We start from the raw sequence: 26,050 nt of genomic DNA on the forward strand, positions 1-26,050 counted from the left end.
TATTACAGCCATGGGGGAAAGTTTAAATATGGATACTGTGGCTGGGAAATAATTCAGTGTTATCATTTATTATCTTTCAATGGTATCAGGATGAAATGTGGATATCGCCATGTTGAGAAACATAATTTTGTGGTCTATAATAATAATAACAAGAACCTACTACCCAAAACTTCTCACAAAGTTAAGTCTGATTTATCTGAGAGGGTATGATTCAAAAAGTAGTTGTGGCTTGATATTATACTTTACATTACCGAGCAGTTCACTTAAATATGGTATTTATATGTATTGTGATAACGATACTGATATTGTGAATAATTTCCTGTGATCATCATCATATTTCCCATACTGCCCTGTGGTAGTGGATGCTCTTAAGCATGGAGGTGACATCACATGAAGTGACAGTAAAAGTGATGGTGTGTTTATATTCCATGACAATAATGTGCTCAGCCTGTGGCATGTGATTGACAACTGAGCGCTTATTGGTGGCGGGAGGATTAACTGTACCCCAAAATATTATTTTTTACAGGTCGATTATTAAATGTGGGTTTTTTATGGGGAAACTAAAGAGCACTTCACCCTCTCACCTTACCCTTCTTACCCGTGTTAAGCCTAAATGCAAGGCACCCTTTTCAAGACCTTAAGAAAGGGCATGTGTAAACACATTTACATTCAATATGACGTCTTGGAAATACTGTACAGCTGCTGTAACATGTCAGTTGCACTGGCAGTGTACACATGAGACAAAGGTGCATAATATGTTTTGCTGAAGCATGCTACCACTAGCTGCACGTGTGTGTGTGTGTGTGTGTGTGTGTGTGTGTGTGTGTGTGTGTGTGTGTGTGTGTGTGTGTGTGTGTGTGTGTGTGTGTGCCTTATCAGCAGAATGTGTAAAGCATATAGTTGTGGTGTATTGGCACTCAGCAGTCTGGTGGATACAGTATACAGTATGCAGTATACAGTATACAGTATGCATTATGCAGTATGCAGTATGCAGTATACTGTATACAGTATGCAGTATACAGTATACAGTAATATAGTGGAGCTCATCATACATCCTCTCCCTGGGAGCAGAACAGAAGATCCTCCTGTACCATCGTTCCTGTTTCAGGACCATTCAGCCCCAAGTAGCACTGATTTACAGCTTCTGTGAGGGAAAGACAACAGGGGGTAAGAAAGAAGGAGCGACTGAAAAACCCTCTTCACAGGGTTTTATCTTCTTGCCACTAAAACAATTATAAAAAAATAAATAAATTAGGATTGTATTTCAACATGAAGTAGAAGTGTGCCCATCCCTTGTGTGTGTGTGTGTGAGTGAGTGTTAACCTGTTGTCCAAGGGCCAGCATGGATCTGAACTCAAACTGTTCCCTTTTGCTTTTGACCCATTGTGGCTCATCCGGGATTAGGAATGCCAGGATCATCTTGATCACAATCAGCACATGCTGTGGACACACACACACACACACACACACACACACACACACACACACACACACACACACACACACACACACACACGCACGCAAAAAGTATCAAAAGCAGCCCAACAGTACAGCAGTATTGCTGCTGAATATTCAGTATACTGGGCTGGGATGTAACTATAAGTTGACATTTAATACGTTTTCCCACAACTGTGCTGAATTAATTTTCACAACAAATCTTGACTGTGCAAAACACTTAAAATTAAAGTAAATAAAATTGAGTTGCTTGATGGCTTCATTCCGGCCATCATGCAATGGTCGGGATAAGAGTCAGCACCTCCAAGTCTGAGGCCATGGTTCTCTACTGGGAAACGGTGGATTGCTCCCTCTGGGTTGGGGATGAGTTGTTGCCTCAAGTGAAGGAGTTCAAGTATCTCGGGGTCTTGTTCACGAGTGAGGGTAGGATGGAGCGGGAGATTGACAGGTGGATTGGTGCAGCATCAGTAGTAATGCGGACGTTGTACCGGACCATTTTGGTGAAGAAGGAGCTGAGCCGGAAGGCAAAACTCTCCTTTACTAGTCAATCTTCGTTCCAACCCTCACCCATGGTCATGAGCTTTGGGTAGTGACTGAAAGGGTGACATCGCGGATACCAGCGGCTGAAATGAGTTTCCTCGGTAGGGTGTCTGGTCTCAGCCTTATGCTACGTTCAGACCAAAGGCGGCGAGAGAGTTCGCGCCGCTTTGATCGCCCGTGTTTGGCCGCCAGCTCCGCCAGTTGTGTTCGAACAGAACGCGAATTCGCTGTGTTGACGTCACAACAAGCAGCCTAGTTACACCAACGCTGCTAGCAAGTTTGCTAGACCGCACACAACAAATACCACATGTAATGTCCGTAGAAGCCTTGTCTTACTGACATAAGAATAATTCAAGAACGAGCCGACTTCGTAGGTTCTTAACTGCGTAGCTTTTACTAGCGTTCATCCGACATACAACCTTCATAACATGCCTTTCTAACTTCCTGTATACGTCACACGCACTGCACGTACACCCGTGAGTAGGTCAAGTTAAACACGTGACCTTTCATTCATTACACCACACGCGAGCAGTTTGTGTTTACTTGTGATCATCATGGACGAGCGACAGAGATCAGTTGGGGTGGCTCTGCTTTATATCAACTTGCGCCACCGAAACCGGCGTCAGCGTTCGGTTTGGGTTCATAGCATAAACCGGAGACGTGCCCAGCTTGGCGAATTTCACCGGCTCGTTCAGGAGTTGGGTTTGGACGCCGTCCGAAAAGAATTCTGGGTAGGGGGCGTGTATTCTTTCCCAACACGAAGGCGGGTTCTAACCCTACCTGAAGGTGATTGGCTATCGCCTGGCGAAATATTCGCCCGAGTTGGACATTTTTGAACTCCCGCGAAGGCGCGTTCGTCGCTCGATTCGCCCAATTCGCGCCGCCCGTAATTTCGCCGCGAATTATTCCGCCCATTCGCCTCCTCCCATTGACTTTGCATGCATTTGCACCGCCCAAAAAATTCGCGCTGCCTTTGGTCTGAACGTAGCATTAGAGATAGGGTGAGGAGCTCGGACATCCGGAGGGAGCTCGGAGTGGAGTCAGTAGAGGTGTTTCAGGCATCTGATTAGGATGCCCCCTGGGCACCTTCCTTTGGAAGTTTTCCGGGCATGTCCAACTGGGAGGAGACCCCGGGGTAGACCCAGAACTCGCTGGAGGGACTACATATGAAATCTGGCCTGGGAACATCTTGGGATCCCCCAGGAGGAGCTGGAGGGCTTTGCTTGGGAGAGGGACATCTGGAGTGCCCTACTTAGCTTGCTACTACTGTGACCCGACCCCGGAGAAGCGGCTGATGATGAGATGAGGTGAGTTGTGTGATGCTGTGCGCATACAAATTGCAACTCACAAGTGGAAGATCTGAATATACCCTCTCAGCCCAGTATGGTGTTAACTTAATGCCTCTTACTGGTTAATAATGCCTCTTCCTATACATGCAGCTCACTAAATCAATTCATCGTTTGTTTTTCCTCCTAGATCGATGAAGCCAGTGCTCACGCTCGGGTGTGTGGCACTGCAAAACAGCAGCTAATGACTTGAACCCTGCATAAAAGGCTGCTAGAATGCTATGTAGCTTTCTCTGACCTTATGTGGCAGGCCAATGCAGGTTAGACTGAAGGTACAACTCAAAGAGCAGGTCATGGTCATGTAGGCAGTCCTACCGTTTAGTGGTGTAATGTCTTGCACTTCTGTATGATGCATACAGTGCAGGATTGCGCCACTGTTGAAGCTGTTCCTGATTTAATGGATGTATACTGTCCCAAAATGCTGTATTATATCTGTGTCACTCTGTTACCTCTGCAATCTTACACCACCTCAATATCAATGATATTATTATTAACGTCAGGTGGGTGTAGAGGCTGGTCCTGGAGCCGCATAACGGGAGGATGCCTGCATATGATAGCTTTTTACGTGGAGTGGCTGATGCGCCTGCAGCGACCACACGGTCCTTAGCAGGGGGTGGCCAGAGTCCAATGACCAGGAGAACCAAGATGACTGGGGACCACCCTCTGTTGCAGCCTTCATCCGCCTTCACTGCCATTGTGACCTGGAGACATCTTCCACCAGTTCCACCGCTGAGGCCTTTGTTTAATCACACGTCGTGTGAAACCTCCCCCTTGACCTGTCCACCTTGGGTGACCCTACCAGGAGCCAAGCTCCAGACGGCATAGCTCTTGGGATCATTGGTACACGGAAGCTTCTCCACCACGACAAGGTGGAGATCCAGGAGAAGATTATTAATGAAGAAGCATGGCATGTGAAGCATTTCTCTGTCAAACACATGATGTTATTTGCCCTGTTTTGCTCTTTCTCTCTTTTGTCCTATGTTCTGCACGCTCATGTGCTAGCTCACTGGTTGTTTATGGTCATTTTGCAAACTTGATGCTGTATATCACAGCAGACTATCTGATTCATATTGAGAGAAGCTTGTGTCTTAAAGCATCTCTGTATTTGTTCATCTGCAATCATCACAGTACATTTCAGTAAGGTGATCTATTTTCACTCATTTGGGGTTTGATGCCTTGTGTTAAAATCTTTTGAGTATGAGAGATACAGAGAGAATGCAGAACAACGTGAAGCTTGTGTGGACTGGTTTTTGTATGTACGCTGAGCTTGAGTTTGTTTTGTGCGCCCCCTGTTGTCAGTGCAGTTTGTTGTTTCCCTGCTTGTTCTCTGACGTCACTGGTGTTTCAGAGAGATGACCAATGAGCAGCGAGAGTTAGAACACGCGCACGCGTGCATGCGTGTATTTTCGTGTTTATTTTGAACCCTTATTTGGGGACTGTGGTCCTGTTTTCTCAGCTTTATTTCTGTTAGGTCAGATTTCGTTTTGCTAACTCTGGTTCGGCAGTTAACGATTTAGCCACTTGGTCAAAGTGTAAATGCAGAGTTGCCCAAATGCTGTCACATCATTTTATTCTGTTTTAGTTTCTTTTCCCTTTAAGGTATTCTTTATTTGGGCAAGTTAATTTTCTGTTGACTTTCTCTGCTAGGAACACAAAACTTAACATTTTTAGCTTTAAACTTGGGTTTGTCTGTTAAGCGGATTTTCATTAAATGTGTCTAATGTGATTCTTAATTAAGAGTTTTCTTGACAAATGTTCCTGCTTTTTGTTGACAGATTTCTATACACTTATCTGTCCGTGGGTACTTGTATATATCAATAAACAAATGCAGAATATCACAGAGTATACTTACTGTATATATTGCCATTCATGTAACTACAAACGATGGTGATTTTTTTTAATTTGTTGTTGACTGGATGATGTGATTGGATGATGTGATTGGATAATGTGATTGGATAATGTGATTAGATAATGTGATTGTATAACGTGATTGGATAATGTGATTGGATGATGTGATTGTATAACATGATTGTATAATGTGATTGGATAACGTGATTGGATAATGTGATTGGATATTGTGATTGAATGATGTGACTGGATAATGTGATTGAATGATGTGACTGGATAATGTGATTGGATAATGTGACTGGATAATGTGATGAATGATGTGACTGGATAATGTGATTGGATGATGTGATTGAATGATGTGACTGGATAATGTGATTGGATAATGTGATTGGATGATGTGATTGGATAATGTGATTAGATAATGTGATTGGATAACGTGATTGGATAATGTGATTGGATGATATGATTGGATAATGTGATTGGATAATGTGATTGGATAACGTGATTGGATAATGTGATTGAATGATGTGACTGGATAATGTGATTGGATGATGTGATTGAATGATGTGATTGGATAATGTGATTGAATGATGTGATTGGATAACGTGATTGGATAATGTGATTGGATGATATGATTGGATAATGTGATTGGATAACGTGATTGGATAATGTGATTGAATGATGTGACTGGATAATGTGATTGGATGATGTGATTGAATGATGTGACTGGATAATTTGATTGGCTAATGTGATTGGATAATGTGATTGAATGATGTGACTGGATAATGTGATTGGATGATGTGATTGAATGATGTGACTGGATAATGTGATTGGATAATGTGATTGGATGATATGATTGAATGATGTGACTGGATAATGTGATTGGATAATGTGAATTTTAGGAAATGGCTGTTAGATAATCTCTTTCGATAAGGCTTTTTTTGGTTTGTTTTGTTTTACGTCATGATTTATGTGACCCATTTTGTGTTGCACTTTATGAAATAAATTCAATGCAAGTGTAAACATGCTGCTGCAGTTCAGCAACATGAAAGTGTTGCAGGGGTGTTTATGCGGACTTTATGTGTTGGTAGATGCATGAATGGCTTTTGACTAATACCCTGTTTTGCCCCGTCTAATATTTTTCCCCGTTTTTCACCCCAATTGTACTTTGGTCAATTTCCCACTCTTCCGAGCTGTGCCGGTCACTGCTCCACCTCCTCTGCTGATCCGGGGAGGGCTGCAGACTACCACATGCCTCCTCCGATACATGTGGAGTCACCAGCCGCTTCTTTTCACCTGACAGTGAGGAGTTTCACCAGGGGGATGTAGTACATGGGAGGATCATGCTATTCACCCCAGTTCCCCCTCTCCTCCGAACAGGCGCCCCGACTTACCAGAGGAGGCGCTGGTGCAAAGACCAGGACACATACCCACATCCGGCTTCCCACCCGCAGACACGGCCAATTGTCTCCGGCTCGACCAAGCCAGAGGTAACACGGGGATTCGAACCGACGATCACTGTGTTGGTAGGCAACAGAATAGACCGCTATGCTACGGGCTTTGCCCCTTCTAACATTCTGTTTCCACTATGGAAACTTGCGTGTGGCTGTTCATCAGTGACCTCACCATGACCTCAGAGGGAACATACCTCCACCGCGACAGCCAATAGGAGGATGTTTGTGGTGCTGATCCCGCCCTCCTGACACATCTCTCGTAACCGTGGTGACAGCAGCAGTAGCCAGCAGTTGGAAATGACCGAGACGAAACTCAGGACCTCAAATGCTGTCTGAGACACACACACGAACAGTCTCAGAATACCAACTGACGATCAACAATTATTGAACATGTTCTGCTAAATCTGTAGTAGATTAGGCTCTGGTGATATAATAAACATGGATTTATTCATTTCCATATTGCCTCTGATTCTAATGTTTGTTTCTAATGAATTATCTATTCTATTGTGCATTTGATTATGCTTTTCACATGGCTCTTCATATGTGTAAACTAAAAGACTCTAATACACAATGTGTATTTACAATCACCCGAGGCCAAACCTTTAGTGTGTAAGGGGCTTTCTGGCTACAGGTTTCATTATTTGAAATGTTGATATGTTACACTAGTACTGACATTTTTCTTTAAATAAGTGCCACAACCATCAAATGACTAGTAAATTAAAAATAAATGCATCATAGCACTGTGAGGGATGGTGACAACAATGTCCCTGAGAGCTCACAACTGTTTACAGTCATTTACTGCTTAAGCCAAACCAGGTCCAATACATCTCATTTCTACTTGGTTGCTTCAATTATATTCATCTAAATTGTACAGCAATTCTGTGTGTCTTTTGTCTATGGGGGTCTCGGGTGCTGACCTGCCAGACTCCCAGGCCAGCCACAGGTGCGGAGAAGGGCTTGCGGAACAGCTTGCAGAGCTTGTACGCGTCTGACCGTATCTCTGTGAGGTTGTTGATGAGCAGCAGCACAGCCGTCAGAGGGTAAACACAAGAGAAAAGGCTGAAATACCCAAACTGCACCAGGAGTTCGATGTACTCTGCAAACAGTCCCTGCAAGGGCAAAAAAAAAGCTCACTGCGTTGTACAGACTATAGAGTAAGGTGTAATGTTATGATTCTAGTCATAGCCATCCATTCCTGTTCATATTAAGACATGCGTAAGACCTGCTTAGCTGCCATCATTCAGCAGAGCCAGGGTACATACTGGCAGACACACCAACATGTACCACATCAACAAGTGCTTTGAGCGGCTGCTATGTTGGCAACCGATGAAATATGATGAAATTAGATTAAATACATACAAATTTGTGTGCAAATTCTGAGAATTACCTTTGTAGAGTGCATAGTAAAAAATCTGGGATCATTTACTTCAACTCATGAAAAATAGGGGCAAGAACAACAGTGTTGCATTTAAATTTTTTGCTCAGCGTATTTTTGTTGTTGTTGTTTTTAAATGTCAAAGGAGCTGACGTTTCTTTCTGTAGGCTGTAGGGACCACCTTGTCTTTTCATCAACACCTGTCGTTGTCGTTGGCACATAATTAATGGGGTGGCAGGGGTTCAGGAGGTAGATCAGGTGGTCTGATAAACTCGAGGTTTACTGGTTCGATCCTCGACTCCCCCTGGCAAAAATGCCGAGGTGTCCCTGTGCAGGACACCTAAAACCTAACTGATCCCAGTGAGCTGGGGCCTCATGTATCAATCATTACTATGTGCAAAATTGTGCGTACACACCCATGGAATTTTTCAGCCCTCAAGATTGTCTGACAATAAGAAGCAAAGCATGATGGTTATTTGCAATTCCTTCCTCCTAACATCTTGTCTACCTCTTGCAACGAGCAATCACCCAGGCCTGCAAAGACATCAGTGTTAGCCAATCGGTGTCTAAATTCAGGGGTTACCCAGGTCCTACACTGATCTCTGAGGCAAACTTCAGGGCTAAAAAATCCCATGGGTGTGAACTCACAAATTTGCCCATAGTAATGATTGATACATGAGGCTCCTGGCTATTAACTTGCATGGTCGACACTGCCATGAGTGTGTGTGAGTGTGTGTGTGTGTGTGTGTGTGGCATTAATTAACTGTAAAGCACTTTGGGGAGCTGTTGCAGCTAGAAAAGCACTATATAAAATGCAGTTAGTTTAATTCTAATTTAATAATATATGCGAGAATCCTTTTGAAAATGGTGTATGTTTAAGCATATGGCTGGGGTAAGTGACCATATGACAGGCAGAGAGGCTGTTTCCAAATACTCATATACACAAGTACACATGAGTGCAAGACCTTGAAAACCCACAGGGAATGCTGGTAGTTTTTGTTGCTTTCTGAGTTTGTCCTCCTCAGGGTCATCTTCCTTCTCAGTCCTGTGAGGTTTGCTGATGAGCCGGTCCACCAAGACGGGAATCACCAGCTCTGTCACCTGGTTTAGCAACTGAGTTACTATCAGCAAAGACGCCAGACGCTTCAACAAGACAGACAGAATGAGAGAGAACGACATGGAGGAGGAGGAAGTTGTAATAAGTGACAAAGTGGACTAGAGAGATGAGCTCTTGCATTGTATGACACGAGACATTGCACACAAAATTGGCATCAATGTTGTCACACTACATTTGTTGGAGCTGATGCATCAGGATTAAGCACCAAAAGGCAAATGGATGGTTTGGGAGCTCAGCTTCTACCTTACGAAGCAGCGGCAGGTCCTGCTTGTAGAAGGCAATATGGAAGAGCACCGCAAAGTAGTTGAAGAAGGTGAACTGGGTCAGAAAGAGGGAAGAGGACGCATTTTAAATATGCAAATATACCAGATTATCGTTTGTTGAAATTAAGTGGAAATATGAAAAACCATCGCTGATTGAAGCACATTTCTTATGATATCTGGAAAGGAGGAGATGGGAAGAATGGACTAACCACTAAGACCTTCGCTGTGTGGTAGTTGTGGTAGGCCGACTCTTCTCTGTGGTTCTCTGGTGAAACATGAGAGGGCTTTTAATTGGCTTTCCATCAGTATAATCAGCCACAATTTGCCACACTGTCTGGTCTGGTCATATTTATCTCTATTGCTAGTTTCTCTTTTCTTTTTCTCTACTCCTCCTTTACACCTACTCTCTGTTAATTTAACCTTCTCCTCCACTTCTCACCTTATCTCAGCCACTAGCACTTGTCCACATCCTTCCTTCCTCTCTTATCTGCTCTTTGAGAGGCACCTCTAAGCTCTGATGCACTACTTCTTTAGATGTCATTATTTACATTATGTCCTTCCTCCTCAACTACATTAGAGGCACTAGGAATTTTAGTTGGTGTTGTTGGTACAATTATTTTCACCAGTATAACCCTTAAACTCACTGGCCAAAGTTGTTTGACTTGTTTCACTTGTCTCTCCCACGTTTTCATTCAGCCACTCACCAAACTCAGTCAGGAACAGTGCTACGGCACTGTAGAGCGTCCCCAGGATGTTTGTATAGATGATGTGAGCTACAGAGGGCAAATAGAGCAACGCCTGAGACAGCAGTGAATCCCACTCCTGATGCAGCTGTTTCACGTGGGCCTCCCCCCAGTAGAAACCCAGCATGCCTAGCATCACCAAACCTAGAGGAGAAGACGGGACAGGACAGGACAGGATATGAGATAAGGTAAGATAAGATAAAATAAGATCAGATAAGATAAGATGGGATGAGATAGGGGTGCACAGGTAAGCAAAATCTGAGAATACTTCAAAAAAGTAGCCGCACAATTTTGAAAAACGGAACACTTTTTTGCTAACGTCTGAGTACTTTAATTTCTCAGAAGCATTTTGTCCTTAGCTGATATCGTGGAAGGACATTCCTGAGTAGGGACAGCTTACTGTAGTAAAACATGTGACTGTTTAGTGTTCCTACAGGCACATATATGTTGTTCCATTTCATTTGGTTGTTGGCTATATATTATCAGTGCTTTCACCAACCTAGAAACAGCCCCACTACTGGCAGGGAAACCAGCGCCATACGGATGCGCCTCTTCCAGTCAGGGAAGAGCAGCTCCACCCGGCTGGTAACAGGGTTGACTCCCAGTTCACCGTGGAAGCCAGGACGCGGCTCGGCAAAGGACTCTGCTAGCTGCATGGACCCCCAATGGTAGGAAAGCGAGGCGCTCCGACGCTTCCACATCTCCATGAAAACTGTGGACCACAGCATGCTGAAGACAGCCTGGATCATGTGACCATTGACCGAGTCGTCTTCATCGGCCAGGACCTTTGACCTTGAGACTGAGTCAAGCACCTCTTTCTCGGCCTCGCCTGTGGTAAGTAAGAACCTGTTGTTGGTGTGTTCATTTCTGTCTACAGAGAACTGAGGTGGTGAGCATGCTGTTTATTGATTAATATAGAGTCAGCACAGCACTGTGCTGCAACACCTTGAATTGGCTTTTATCCGTCCATCCATACATCCATCCATCCATCCATCCATCCATCCATCCATCCATCCATTATCCGAACCGCTTATCCTGCTCTCAGGGTCGTGAGGATGCTGGAGCCTATCCCAGCAGTCATTGGGCAGCAGGCGGGGAGACACCCTGGACAGGCTGCATGGCAATCACACAGGGCCCACACACACACACACACACACACACACACACACACACACACACACACACACACACACACACACACACACACACACACACACACACACACACACACACATTCACACCTAGGGACAATTTAGTACGGCCGATTCACCTGACCTACATGTCTTTGGACTGTGGGAGGAAACTGGAGCACCCGGAGGAAACCCACACAGAGGACGACCCAGGACGACCCCCCAAGGTTGGACTACCACAGGCTTGAACCCAGAACCTTCTTGCTGTGAGTGACTGCGCTAACCACTGCACCATCATGCCGCTGAGTTGGCTTTTATGTTCAACAAATATTTGTCATCATCTGGTAAGTGTGTTTTTGAAGGTCAGCAGTTTAATGATCACCGTCAGACACAAAGAAATGACAGCAAAAACCAAATAGCAAAAAACAGCAGCTACCTGAGAAGTATATGAGGGCTAGGCTCAGTATTGCGGGTGGGAGCAGAGACCAGGTGTAGAAATCTAGGAAGCTGAAGTAAAATGCTATCGTGCTCCCAAAGTACGCCTGGATACCATCTGAAAAACATGAAGAGCAGCAGACAGCGGGAGAGGTAGTTTTGTAAATGTGCTACGAGTCTACACATGTTCCCTGTTTTATTCATGCCACAAAAAAAAGAAGAAGAAAAGAAATGAATCCAGCATCCCTCATTCTCACGGCTGAGCCGGCAGTCCTGTACGGATCTACTCTGAAGTAATTTCTCTTGGTGGTGCAGCAATCCCATTATCAGTAAGATTTACAAGGTGCTTACATTGGTACCTCAGTGTTGTGTGTGTGTGTGTGTTTTCATACTTTGAGTGTGCATGTGCACAAGTAGTTTTGTGACGTGTCTGAGGTGTGTGTTGTACCGACCCAGCGGCTGTATCAGCTGGTTCCCTGAGAACCAGGCTTTGCGGAGGGCTTTCAGCTTGTCCTGGTCATGGAGGGGAAACTGGTCCACAATCACACCGGCCTCCTGAAGCTTCCGCCCTGCAGTACAATTTTCAATTAGACATTCGACATTTGACTGGTGTTTTTAGCCCGGTACCATATCTTAAACGCAGATTTTAAAATAATCTGTATCGTAAATCCCATATTTGCAACGCTACGCTACGCTAACACCAAAACAAGTATAAATGGGGAGAACATGCCAAAGCCTATACCTTTTTAGAAATTAAGGGGAAAAAAGCAATGCCCATGTTGGATGATGCATGTTCATTTGCTCACACAACAGTGTGTGTCGACTTACACACTAAAAGCGATGCACACAAATGAGTACACACATGCAGACCACACAATGGGGCTGGATGCTGAGTATGGGAATATCTAAACAAGGCAAGAGAGGCATGTTTGATGAGCAAGAAATGGCTACATATCCGAAAGGGTTAGGGTTAGAGTAGGTAAACAGGGCAGCAAAATCCCAGTTTTATTCTATTTTTATAAGGTGTCCTCTTTTGATTTGGTTTTGGTTTTTGTTTTCTCGCCCTTGTTTTTACATGAGTTGGAGAAAAAAGTGGGAACAGAGTGTGGAGATCCATGTGTCAACCCTAAAGCCTCTGAAAGCCAAAGCAGTACAAACACACTGACCAAATAATCATATTACTGTACTGACGACAAGGGAAGTTAACTTTTCCAGAGCCAAGTGTCATGTATGAAACACTAATAATGTTCTAAGCTGTTTAAGCAGATAATTGGAAAGTGCACACGGCAGACTTATGACAGTAACGTAGTATATTTATTATTACACTGTAACAACCTAGCTATCCAGAGTAGAGCGGAGTACCAAGAGAACGCCCTGGTGGCGATTCTGCCTTATATACTATTCAGGAACAACCAATAGATGACCTCCACCTTATTCAGTACCAATCACATTGATCTGTGTATATTCAAAACTAATAAAAACACACTGGGTAAAATTCTGTGTTGGGAACACCACAGCTCCTCCCCTGTAAATTCAAACTTCATTTTTTTCTAGGATTCTAACATATCCTTTTTGCTCTTAAGCTCCTAACCATGTACAGTATTTCTTCAACAGTAACCATACATTACATTACAGATCTTTTCTTTTTTTTTTAATAACCAATCTGCATGTCAGTCACAAGTTCAGTCTATCAGGAGGACGTCTGTCTCTCACAGGACGAGTGTTCCTTTCCACAACTGGCGGTGGTGGTTCTACAGGTCGTTCTTCCACAACCTGTGGTTCAGGATGTTCTGACACATCAGTGTCTGCATTGAAATCATCAATCTCCCAAGAAGCTCTATCACAAGAGTCCATTTGAGTCTGATTTGGATTTCCCTTGACACCCAACATCTGGTTCACATGTCTTTTCACACAATTTCCATTTACTTCAACACTGTATGTGATAGCACCCAACACTTCACTTATAACTCCATTCAACCATTTCTCCCCTCCCTTGTAATTTTTTACCAACACGTGTTGACCAACCTTAAAAGACCTAACACGGGGAAGATTTGGTTCAGACTCGGTCTGCATTCGCTGAGAGGACTGTGATAAGACACAACCTGGTTCGCACATGTCTTCTCAGAAATAGCTCAGCTGGGGTCTTTCCTGTCTTAGTATGGGGTGTGTTTCTGTACCCAATCAGAAAATTTGCTACACAGTGCTCAAGCGTCATACCACCAATGGCTCTATTCTTTGCAAGGGATTTCTTAAGATTTTGGACCAATCTTTCAGCAAAACCATTACTTGCAGGATGGTATGCAGGTGACTTGATGTGTTTTACTCCATTTTTAGTCAAAAATGACTCAAACTCTTGCGATACGAACTGAGGTCCGTTATCAGTTACAACCTCTTTAGGCAACTCATAAGCTGCAAATAAATTTCTCATTGCTTCAATTGTCTTAGATGAAGTAGTAGTGGTCATGGGAACTATCTCTGGCCATCTAGCATAGGCATCCATCACTACTAAAAACATCTGCTTGTGGTCCTCAGCAAAATCAAGATGTACTCTTTCTCATGGACTTGAAGACCATTTCCATGTATGTATCGGTGCGGTAGCAGGCATACTACGCTGCTGCTGACAAATAGTACACTGATTCACTTCACGTTCAATACTGTCATCTAATGTAGGCCACCAGAATAAACTTCTTGCGAGGGACTTCATTTTAACTATTGCCCCGTGGTGCTCATGTAATTCAGACAATAGCCTGTCTCTTAGTTTATCAGGCACTACCACACGGTAACCCCATAATAAACAATCATCCTCAATGCTAAGCTCTAATTCTCTCTGAAAATAAGGCTTCAGTGACTCATCCTGTACATGTTTAGGCCATCCAGTTAACACCAACTGTTTAACCACTCTTAACACAGGATCTCTGTCTGTTTCTTTGGCTATTTCTCTAGCAGTAATAGGTAAGTCTTCCAGGTAAGACACTCTGTAAATTGGGTTTGACACCACATCTACATCAGGCTTCACAGGTAATCTTGATAAAGCATCAGCATTGCTATGCTTGCTCTGACTTCTTGTACTGGATTTCGTATGTATACGCTGCCAAAATTAGAGCCCACCTTTGTAATCTAGCAGCGGCCAGTGTTGGCACACCTGTTTTAGGCCCCAGAATTTTCAACAGTGGCTTGTGGTCTGTCAATAACAAGAATTTCCTTCCATAAAGATACTCATGGAATTTCATAACTCCAAAAACAAGACCCAGTGCCTCTTTTTCCAGTTGCGAGTAATTCTGTTCTGTTTTAGTTAACATTCTGGATGCAAATGCGATAGGTCTCTCACTTCCATCTTTCATTTTGTGGCTGATTACAGCACCAACTCCATAAGGAGAAGCATCACATGCTAGGATGATATGTAACTCTGTATCAACATGTACTAACAATTTATCTGACTGAAGAGACTTCTTTGCACTATCAAATGCACTTTGACATTTCTCTGACCATTCCCACGTTGCATCTTTATGCAGCAATGCTGTCATTGGCTGAATCAGAGTAGATAGATTAGGGATAAACTTCCCATAGTAGTTTAACAGAGCTAAGAATGACCTGAGTTCAGTTACATTTTTCAGAACTGGAGCCCTCTGAATAGCATCTGTCTTTTCCTTCATTGGATGTATGCCCATGGCATCAATGACATGCCCTAAGTATGAAACGCTGTTCTGCATGAATGCACAATTCTCTCTTTTAACCCTGAGATTGTAAGTTTCAAGTCTGCTAAGCACCTCTTCCAAGTTAGTCAGGTGCCTTTCTGTATCTTTTCCAGTAATTATGATGTCATCTAAATAACAGATGACCCCTTCCATGCCCTGAAGAACCTGATCCATAATCTTTTGAAAAATAGCAGGGGCGCTAGCAACACCGTAGGGTAACCTATTGTAGTGATACAACCCTGTGTGTGTGTTGATAGTTAGGTAATGTCTTGAATTGTCCTCTAACAGAACTTGCTGATAAGCCTGCGACAAGTCTAATTTGGTAAACTGCTGACCTCCTGCTAGTTTAGCAAATAAGTCTTGGGTTTTGGGTAGTGGATATTGTTCCACATTCAACCATGGATTGATGGTGACCTTGTAGTCTCCACATATTCTCACACTATCATCCTTTTTAGGCACACAAACTATTGGAGCTGCCCACTCACTGTAATTAATGGGTGAGATGACACCTTCAGCTTCCAATTTTGCCAGTTCTCTCTCTACGGCTTCTCTTAATGCATAAGGCACATTTCTAGGCTTACAGAACTTGGGCACAGCATCTGGAACTACATGTAGTCTGGCTTCAATACCTTTTAACTTGCCTAGCTCAGGTTTGAACACTGATGCATGTCTGGCACACACATCATCCACTGTATCAGGAGTCACTCTGTTGACTCTTGACCAGTCTAGCTTTAATTGACTTATCCAGTCTCTGCCCATTAATGCAGGACCTCTTCTTTTCACGACTAGTAGTTCTAGCTTTTCTGAGCGTTCCTTGCATTTCACCTTTGCTGTGAATTTTCCTATCAATGGCAATGATTCCTCACTGTAGGTTTTCAGCACACAATTTGCAGGACTAAGTTTCACATCTTTAAACCTGCGTTAAAGTAGAGTTTCAGATATCACTGACACGGCTGCGCCAGTGTCTACCTCCATTTTCACCCTTGTACCATTTACACTGACATACACATAGTAGGGTTTCACAATGTCACCTTTACCCGTGTCCATTGCAAAAAGTTCGGCCCCTCCACTGTCCAATGTCTGACCAGTGTCAATGTTCTGTACAGCATCCACCATGCACCTTGTCAGCACACAGCAGTCGTCTCTGGCACTGCAGAGCTGAGGCTGGATAGGATCTCCATCTGCCCGAAGACTGTGAGCATTGCTCTGGTCCACGTGCTGGGGAGCGTTGCAAACAAGTCTTCCCTGCTGCTTGATACTGCTGGAATTTGTACATGTCTCGTGCTTGAGAGCGTGGCAACATTCCAAATGCCTGGTCCCTTTCGATGCCTTGCCATAGCTTCCTTCTTTAGGTAAACGGCATGCTTTTGCGATGTGTCTCTTTTTCTTGCACTGGTGACACTCTGTGTCCTTGAACCTGCATTCATCCGGTCTGTGGCCTTTTCCATTGCAGCGATAGCAGGGCTTTCCGTTAGCTGTAGACTTTACCGTAGCCTCTCTATGCTTTATGTTAGCCTTCTTTTCCACCACAGTAGCTTTATAGCCTTTCTGTGCAAACTGTTGCCTTTTGTTACCTCAAAAGAAAGCGCCATTTCAACGGCGAGCTGTAACGTTAAGTCTTTTGTGTGAGCAGCATTGAGTAACAGATCTCTTAGCTCACTGCTCTTAACTCCACAGGCAAACTTATCACGCAGTGCTTCATCTAAAAATGTTACAAATTTGCATGTGGCTGCTAACTTTCTCAAACTTGCAATGTACTCACTTATTGTTTCTGTGGTGTATTGATAAATGTTCTATCATTCACTGTTGATACGGAACTACTTATTGTTTACATGTTGTGGACCGGATGTAACCCCGCCCAGAAAGGATATAAATATTAGGTGCAAAAGTGCCAAAACCCACAACAGCGTGCTCCAATGCCTTTTACGATCAGGTGGACATGTACAGCCGAGAGATATAAATAAAAGCTCATTTTACATAAAGTCATCTCCGGGTACTTTGTCAATAAGAACGCAACACTGGCGACGAGGATGGGATTCGTTTTTCCACGAAAACTTTTTCTTCTGAGACGGAGAAAAAGGTGTGAGAGAAGAGAGAGCTAACCGGAGCAACTAGCAACGTCAGTCACGAAATGGCTGTGTTTAGCAGTGAGTCGGGTTTGTGCTTCAACGAGGCTAACGAAAGCTTCAGCACGTACGAGGATCGTTTTGCACAGTTTATCGAAGCCAACGGGATTGAGGAGGGGAAGCAACGGGCTGTGTTCCTATCCGTGGTGGGTGCAAAGACTTTCGCTTTACTGACTGACTTGGTAGTACCAAAGAAGCCATCGGAAACGCCATTAGCTGATATTTTTAAAGCATTGAGGGATTTTTATATGCCAAAGAAGAACGTTCTTAGCGACCGTTATAGCTTCCGTGCCCGCAAGCAACAAAGTGGTGAGTCTCTAGCCGAGTATGTTGCCGCGCTAAAAGGGTTAGCAGCCTCTTGCGCATTTGGCGCGACGCTAGAAGAACAACTGAGAGATCAGCTAGTATATGGTATCAGTAGTAAAGCGCCGAGAACTAAGCTGTTGAGTGCTGCTTATGGACAAGAGCTAAACTGGGCTAAAGTGATGGACACGGTGAACAATTTTGAGTGCACATCCACGAGTCTTAGAGCGTTCCAGCAAGCTCCGCTGAGAACAGACATTGTGAGAGCCAGCAGCTACAAAGGGAGCGCCAGTGCGCGCGGAAACGCGTCACACGACAGGAAAAAGGGCGCCAGGGACACGGCGTGCTACCGGTGCCTCGGAGAGGGACATCAAGCAGCGACATGCAGGTACAAAGAGTTCCAGTGCAGAGCCTGCAACCGGAAGGGCCATCTGGAGAGGGCGTGCAGGTCCACTGCATCATCGGAGTCGGAGACGGCCAACCAAGGCGGCAGCTCCAGACGGGGACCTAGGACGAGCAGGAGGGCCAATCCTGCAGAGAGGCAGACTCGCTACATCACCAGGGAGGAGTCTCCTCACGAGCAGCAAAGTGCATCGGAGGAAGAGACTGATTATGAGGACTACAGGGCCTCCAACAAAACCCACAAGCTGACCATCATCGAGGTAACGGGGACTGAAAAAGACTTGGGGTTGTTTTCCATTACTAGTAGGCCTAAAAATGATGATGAATATGTCAGACCATTTATGGTCATGGTGAGATGTAATGATGTAAAGATCAAAATGGAGGTAGATACAGGCGCACCCATGAGTATCATAAATGAGAAACTGTACAGACAGAGGTTTAGCAAGTGTAAACTAATGCCATGTGATGTAAGTTTAAAAACTTATTCTTCAGAGCCGATTCCATTGTTGGGTAAATTCCAAGTGAAAGTACAGTGTGGGGAGCAAACAGAACAGCTATCTTTGTTAGTGTGTAAGGGACATGGGCCAACACTGATGGGTAGAAACTGGATCCAGTTCTTAAAGTTAGACTGGTCTAGAGTGAACCATGTACCGGTGGTAGTAGATCCACTGACTGAGATGTATCAGAAATACTTCCAGGTGTTTGAGAGAGACAGGGGGGTCATTTCAGGAGTAAAAGCAAGGTTACATGTGGTTAGCGACGCCACGCCCAAGTTTTGCAAAGCAAGATCAGTGCCTTATGCACTGACTACAGCAGTAGAACAGCAGCTAGACAGACTGCAAGAAAAAGGAGTATGGAACCCGGTAGAATATAGTGAATGGACTACTCCCATAGTATGTATCCCCAAAACAAATGGAGAAGTCAGAATATGTGGGGATTATAAAGTGACAATAACCCCATGGCTAGAGGTAGACAAATATCCTCTGCCAAAGACATAAGACCTGTTTGCTAAACTAGCAGGTGGCAGGTATTTCACCAAGTTAGACCTCACACAAGCATATCAGCAAGTAGAGCTGGATGATGAATCCAAGCAGTACCTAACTATAAACACGCCTAAGGGGCTGTATCGTCTAAACAGGTTGCCATATGGAGTAGCAAGCTCCCCAGCAATATTCCAACGCATCATGGATCAGGTATTACAGGGGCTGCAAAGGGTGGTGTGCTATTTAGATGATATACTCATCACAGGGACAACAAAAGCCGAACACTGGGAAAATGTAGAACGAGTGCTGGAGCGGTTACAAGACAGAGGTGTAAGGGTGAACAAAGACAAGTGTGCCTTCTGCCAGCCAAGTGTTACATATTTAGGGCACAAAATAGACAAGGAAGGGTTACACCCCATAGAAGAGAAGGTAACAGCGATAGCAAATACTCCCACCCCAAAGAATGTCACAGAACTGAGAGCATTCTTAGCCCTACTGACATATTATGGGAAGTTTATGGACAACTTATCCAATATCATAAAGCCTATGACTGAGTTGTTACAGAAAGACAAGCCATGGGTATGGTCTAGTAAGTGCCAGGAAGCCTTTGAGAAGGCCAAGAACCAGTTAACATCAGACACAGTGCTGACTCACTTTGACCCCCAGCTACCACTATTACTAGCGTGTGATGCAAGTGCCTATGGGTTAGGAGCAGTGATAGCACATAGAATGGCAGATGGTAGTGAACGTCCAATCACATATGCCTCACGCACGCTTAGCAAGACTGAGATCAACTACTCTCAAATTGAGAAAGAAGCACTAGGCATCATTTTTGGGATACAAAAATTTAGGGACTACTTATATGGAAGGAAATTCATATTAGTGACGGATCATAAGCCTTTAGTGAAGATTCTAGGGCCAACAACAGGGGTGCCAGCATTAGCCGCTGCCTGCCTGCAGAGATGGGCATTACTCCTCTCTGCCTATCAGTATGACATAGTCTACAAACCCTCCTTACAGCATGCAAATGCAGATGGTCTGTCCAGGCTCCCAGTACAGGGAGAAGCACCAACGAGTAACCCAGAGTACAGAGTGTCTTGGTTAGAAGCAATGCCAGTCTCAGCCAAAGATATTAAAATCCAAACAGATAAAGACAGGGTGCTCACAAAAGTTAGGCATTTTAAACAGACAGGATGGCCTAAACATGTAGCAGATGAAGAATTAAAGCCATACTGGAACAGACGTGACGAGCTCACAGTGGAAGCCGACTGTGTGTTATTGGGGTTTACGGGTAATCACACCCATGACACTGAGACCTACACTCTTGAAAGAGTTGCATGCAGAGCATTTGGGCATTGTGAAGACCAAAGCAGTAGCCAGAAGCCATTTTTGGTGGCCACGCTTAGATCAGGAAATAGAAAATATGGTAAACAATTGTATTTTATGCCAAGTGTAACCTGCACGACAGGGGAATGGGCCTATGCTTGCGCAGGGACAGTTTACAGTCTAATGTCTAAGTTCAGTGGAGATTGGTGTAGGTTTTTTTCTAGACCAGATTCTAGTACTCACCCCAAAGACAACACACACACTTGTGGGTATAGTTTACAATAAAAAAAAACAATTTATTTCAACAGTTCAAAGTAAAGTTATTTCAATATCAATACTAAATTAGATGTGTTATATATATATATATATATATATATATATATATATATATATATATATATATATACATATTTTACTCTATTATACTTTTTAAAAGTTCTTCCTAATATTCTATTTATTGTCTATATCTATCTATATTCTATTTTATACCCTTCTAATATATTACTTATGCAGCCATATTCTACACTAACAAATTAAAGAAAATAATCCAAAATAAAGTATGAGTGCACTCAAAGAAATAATAAAGAAAAGAAAAGGGGGAATGATTCAGTCTTCCAATCTGTGCAAGGTGCAATGTCCAGATCCTACCACAATCACAGGGGCAAGTTAATGTAGAGGCGATGATGATGAATCCAAATCCAGGGCGATGATGGGGGCAATCCAAAGGGGGTATCCAAGGGTTCCAAACGGTGTAGCAAGGGGGGTTGTTCAGGGTACAAAAAAAACCAGTCTGCACAAAATTGTACAGATTCCTTATTAATTGCAATCTCTATCAAACAATTACAAACAAAATAAAAATACCCAAATCTAGAGTCAATTCTCAGAATTAAATCCTTTCCTACATATAACTAATATGCGGCTGAATGACAACAGCCTATTGCTGTAAGAACAGTTAAAAACAATGTCATCGCAGCCAGGCTGCGGCACTGTCAACGTGAATTCACGTCTAGCTGGCTGCTATGGGTTCCATGGATGCCATGTAGCCCGAGTTGGCTCGGTGGCTAGTGGCAACTGGAGCTTACAGTTTTTTTTAACAACAAGCATATTATTATATTAAAATGTCTAACATTCCTACATCAAATAAACCCTATGGACCGGGTGTCCTGACTGGTTTTAAAGCTCTGAATCATATGGGAACTGCTAAGGATCATAGATATACGTTTTAGCTGGGTTAGCTTAGCTTAGCAACCAATGGAAAATTGTCAGTCTTTAGATTTCAAGATTTTAAACTCTTATCTCACCAGGATTCCAGCAGCGTACAAAACACAAGAGAAAAGAGTCTTCCTTCTTCCTTCAATAGGAGATCATCTGTCTTTGGATAAAATCAAGATATCCTACGTAAATGACTATGATTACATGGAACACAGAAAGCTGTTTACTTTTTAGCTTTGGCTAGCGGCTCACCAAGGAAGCTTCGTGGGAGGGATCTTTTTTTGTCGTAGTTCAAATGTCCTGTAGCTCAAATATCCGTAGTTCAAATATCAATAATTCAAGTATCCATAGTCAAAGTTGTCCGTATTTCTAAATATCCGTATTTCTCTTCTCTATTGTCGACGGTTGTTTCTATGGTTTAAACTCTGTAGCTAGTGTGCCTCCTAGAGGCTACTCGTGGAACTTACATACGTCACAGGGTACATGTAATCATGTGGGTTACATTCTCCCCCTCTAAACCGCATCAGTCTCTGCATGCGTCTAAACACTGTATGGTCTTGCAGAGGACACTCTAGAAGAATCAGGGACATTTCTGCCCAAACTTTCGAAAAATGAGGCCATGGCTAGGACTAAAGACCTTCCTAGTTCACCATAACAGAGTCTCTCAGGGGGATGTCTTTCTCTGATAGATCTTCTGATCGGTTTGCTCTCAGACGGGTTTCCGTCAGACAGGTCAGCCTGGCCTGTCACACCAGTGGGCGGTGCACTCTCAGGTTCAAGTGGGTTGTTTTCAGGTGAACGTCCTTCAATAGGTCCAAATTGAGGTACAACAGTAGTAGATGATGCGGGGTCTCCCTCAGGTAAGTGTCTTCGAACAGGTTGAGAGAATTCCTCTGTGACTACTTCTGTCTCACGCCCAATTGGTTTCTTTTCAAGTACTGATTGTGAACAGACTCAGGGGTATGGGGTACTTCACTAAGGAGTGGACTATCAGATTGGGAGAACTCCGACGGACTTGGATTCAACCCCACTGGGTTCAACAGTTCCGTGGCACGTGCTAGAGGGGTCGCCTGTGTGGTTGTCCTAATGCTTTGGGGAAACCTTGTGGAGATCTGTGGATAGCAATCCTCATCCTCGTCACTGCTGGGCATATCTGGGTCAACAATATTGTCGTGCCTGGTCTGCTGCGAGACTGCTTCCCTGCGTCTCAGCCTCCTTGTTGGTAAGTTTGTTTCAGGTTCTGAGACTTTATCTGTAACAGGTAGAAAGCCGCAGGGCAGAAGAAGGTCTCTGTGAAGGGTACGGTGTGGACCTTCACCCTGTTCTTGCTTGACGACATACACCGGGCCATCTCCCATCCTCTTCACCACAGTATGGACTTCCTTTTCCCATCTGTCCGCAAGTTTATGTTTTCCTCTTAAATTGACATTCTTCACCAGGACTCTATCTCCGGGAACAAGTTCTGCGGCTCTGATCTTTTTATCAAACCTGGCTTTATTCTTCTCTCCCATCTTCTTAGAGCTTTCAGAAGCAAGTGCACTGCTGTCTTGGAGGCGCTGTCGAAGACGTTTAACATACTCCGAATGCGACTTGAATCCAATTTGGTCTGGTGTAAGGCCTAGAACCAGATCAATGGGTAGTCTTGGCTGCCTACCAAACAACAATTCATATGGAGAGTAGCCTGTGGTGTCATTTTTCGTGCAATTGTATGCATGCACTAGCGGTTTGACAAAGTCCCTCCAATGATATTTATCCTTGTCTTCTAGTGTCCCAAGCATGCTGAGAAGGGTCCTGTTAAATCTCTCGACAGGGTTTCCACGTGGATGGTATGGCGTGGTTCTGATCTTTTCGGTTCCAATCAGACAGCACAACTCCTTGATGGTGTGGGATTCAAAATCTCTCCCCTGGTCACTGAGAAGGCGACTTGGAAAACCATACTGTACAATGAAGTTTTCCCACAGTGTTTTGGCAACCGTATTCGCCTTTTGGTCTTTCGTGGGGATGGCAACGGCAAACTTGGTGAAGTGATCCGTGATGACGAGGATGTTTCTAGTGTCCTTACTATCAGGCTCAATAGAGAGGTAATCCATACACACCAGTTCAAGGGGATAACTGGTCTGTATATTCTCCATATGAGCAGCATGCTGGGAATTGGCTTTCCGCCTCACGCATCTTTCACAAGTCCTACACTTCTGTTCAACAGACTGAAACATCTTTGGCCAGAAAAATCTGGAACGAACAAGATGAAGGACACGCTGAGCGCCAAGATGACCAACTTCATCATGAAGGCCTTGCAATGCTCTTTCTCTGTGGCTACTAGGCAGCACCAGCTGATAGATCTGATTCCCACGATCAAGACATTTCCTGAACAGTACTCCATCTATAAGCTCTAGTCTATTCCATTCTCTAAGGAGCAGCTTGACTTCTGACAGTTCAGAGGACATCTCTTGAAAAGTGGGTTTTCGGTTTCCTTGAATGAAACTGATCACACGTCTGATAGATGGATCCTGTCTTTGAGACTGATACCAGTCATTGTGAGTCATTCCAGGGAGGTTGCCTTGTCCAGAGAACACAAAGTCATCAGGGATGGCAGAAGCATCTAAAGCTAAGGATTCAGCAAGAATGGGGAGTTCTGGCTGCAAATAGTCAGCCAAAGTGGTCACAGAGTGGCGTTGACATAAAGCAGACAGCATGTCACCAGAAACAGTTTTGCTTTCTCCATCCAAAACCCTTTGCTTCAGCTCTTCTATCCTCGCTTTCTCCTGCTTGAACTCCTCATCTTCTTCTGACGGACTCTGAGGTCTTCTGGACAACCCATCGGCGTCTTGATTGCTGATCCCAGCCCTATACTTTATGGTGAGTCTGTAGGTTGATAGAGCGGCTAGCCAGCGATGTCCTGCTGCATCAAGCTTTGCTGTGGTCAACACATAAGTTAGGGGGTTATTGTCTGTTAAAACCTGAAATTCTGTTCCATAGAGGTAATCATGGAATTTCTCACAGATGGCCCATTTCAAGGCGAGGTACTCTTGCTTGTGGGCAGGATAGTTTTGTTCACTTCTGGATAGTCCTCTGCTGGCATAAGCTACAACCCTCAGCTTCCCATTGTGTTCCTGATAGAGCGCAGCACCGAGACCATCGCGGCTGGCATCAGTATGCAGGACGTAAGGAAGATTGGGATTGGCGAAGGCAAGAACAGGGGCTGAAGTCAGTTTATCTATGAGAGTTCTAAAAGCAACGTCACACTCTTCAGTCCACTCATTTCCAAAAGGTAAGGTGGGATTGATGGAAGTCTTGACCCTGTCCTTCTTGTAAATCTTCCCTCTTTTCCTTGGAGCAACATAGCCAGCAGTTAGAGCATTCAATGGCTTTGCTATTTTAGAGTACCCTTCCACAAAACGTCGGTAATATCCAGCAAATCCTAGGAAGCATTTGAGCTCTTTTCTGTTGGTGGGTTGAGGCCATTCTCTCAAAGCAGAGACTTTGCTTGGATCTGTGTGGACTCCATTGGCATCTACAACATGGCCAAGGTATTTAACAGAAGTCTGGAAAAAATTGCATTTTTCAGGGGACAACTTTAGGCCATAGTCTTTGAGCCGGTTCAACACTTTCATCAATCTGGCCTCGTGCTCTTCTAGTGTGTCAGAGAAGACAATCAGGTCATCCAGAAGTACTAGTACTTCATTGAGATGCAGGTCTCCAACACATTTCTCCATCAGTCTCTGAAAGGTGCTTGGTGCATTTGTCACACCTTGGGGCATACGATTAAACTCATAGAAGCCTAGAGGGCAGACAAAAGCAGTCTTGTGCTTATCTTCCTCTGCAACTTCTACTTGATAGTACCCTGACTTCAGATCCATGACAGAAAACCATTTGGCTCCACTAAGAGCAGAGAAGGTGTCTTCGATGTTGGGGAGAGCATAGGCATCTTTGATCGTTCTCGTGTTCAGCTTCCTGAAATCTATGCAGAGTCTTATTGCACCATTCTTCTTCTTGACAACGACTATGGGGGAAGCAAATGGAGACTCTGACTCGCGAATAATTCCAGCGTCTAGCAGCTCTCTTAGATGTTGTTTGACAGCTTCTCTGTCAGAGGGATGAATGGGTCTGGGTCGCTCTCTAAAAGGGGCCTCATCCTGGAGTTGGATGCGATGTTTTACTGCAGTCGTATGACCATGAGACAAGTCATCAACAGCAAACACCTCTGGCATGCTGTTCAGCTGGTGTGTGATCCGTTTTTTCCACTCTTCTGGAATGGGGGAATCTTCCAAATCAAAGTTGGTGGTGTTAATCTGAGACT

At 44.1% G+C, this 26,050-nt stretch overlaps 1 protein-coding gene across 1 annotated transcript in view; it reads right to left on the minus strand.

Annotated features, from left to right (window-relative positions):
* Nucleotides 1–841: 841 nt before the first annotated feature.
* ano10b (anoctamin 10b) overlaps nucleotides 842–26,050 on the minus strand; it is a 67,628-nt gene continuing 42,419 nt past the window's right edge. The window contains exons 5-15 of the mRNA XM_056282132.1: nucleotides 12,159–12,275; nucleotides 11,708–11,824; nucleotides 10,641–10,970; nucleotides 10,103–10,285; nucleotides 9,608–9,663; nucleotides 9,379–9,453; nucleotides 8,997–9,161; nucleotides 7,561–7,752; nucleotides 6,838–6,975; nucleotides 1,324–1,440; nucleotides 842–1,144 (exon numbers count right to left, since the gene is read on the minus strand). Coding sequence (XP_056138107.1) covers nucleotides 1,136–1,144; nucleotides 1,324–1,440; nucleotides 6,838–6,975; nucleotides 7,561–7,752; nucleotides 8,997–9,161; nucleotides 9,379–9,453; nucleotides 9,608–9,663; nucleotides 10,103–10,285; nucleotides 10,641–10,970; nucleotides 11,708–11,824; nucleotides 12,159–12,275 — 1,499 coding nt within the window. The 3' untranslated portion in view covers nucleotides 842–1,135. The remainder of the gene's footprint in view (nucleotides 1,145–1,323; nucleotides 1,441–6,837; nucleotides 6,976–7,560; nucleotides 7,753–8,996; nucleotides 9,162–9,378; nucleotides 9,454–9,607; nucleotides 9,664–10,102; nucleotides 10,286–10,640; nucleotides 10,971–11,707; nucleotides 11,825–12,158; nucleotides 12,276–26,050) is intronic.

Source organism: Lampris incognitus, chromosome 6, assembly GCF_029633865.1.
Source record: "Lampris incognitus isolate fLamInc1 chromosome 6, fLamInc1.hap2, whole genome shotgun sequence".
Lineage (NCBI taxonomy): Eukaryota > Metazoa > Chordata > Actinopteri > Lampriformes > Lampridae > Lampris > Lampris incognitus.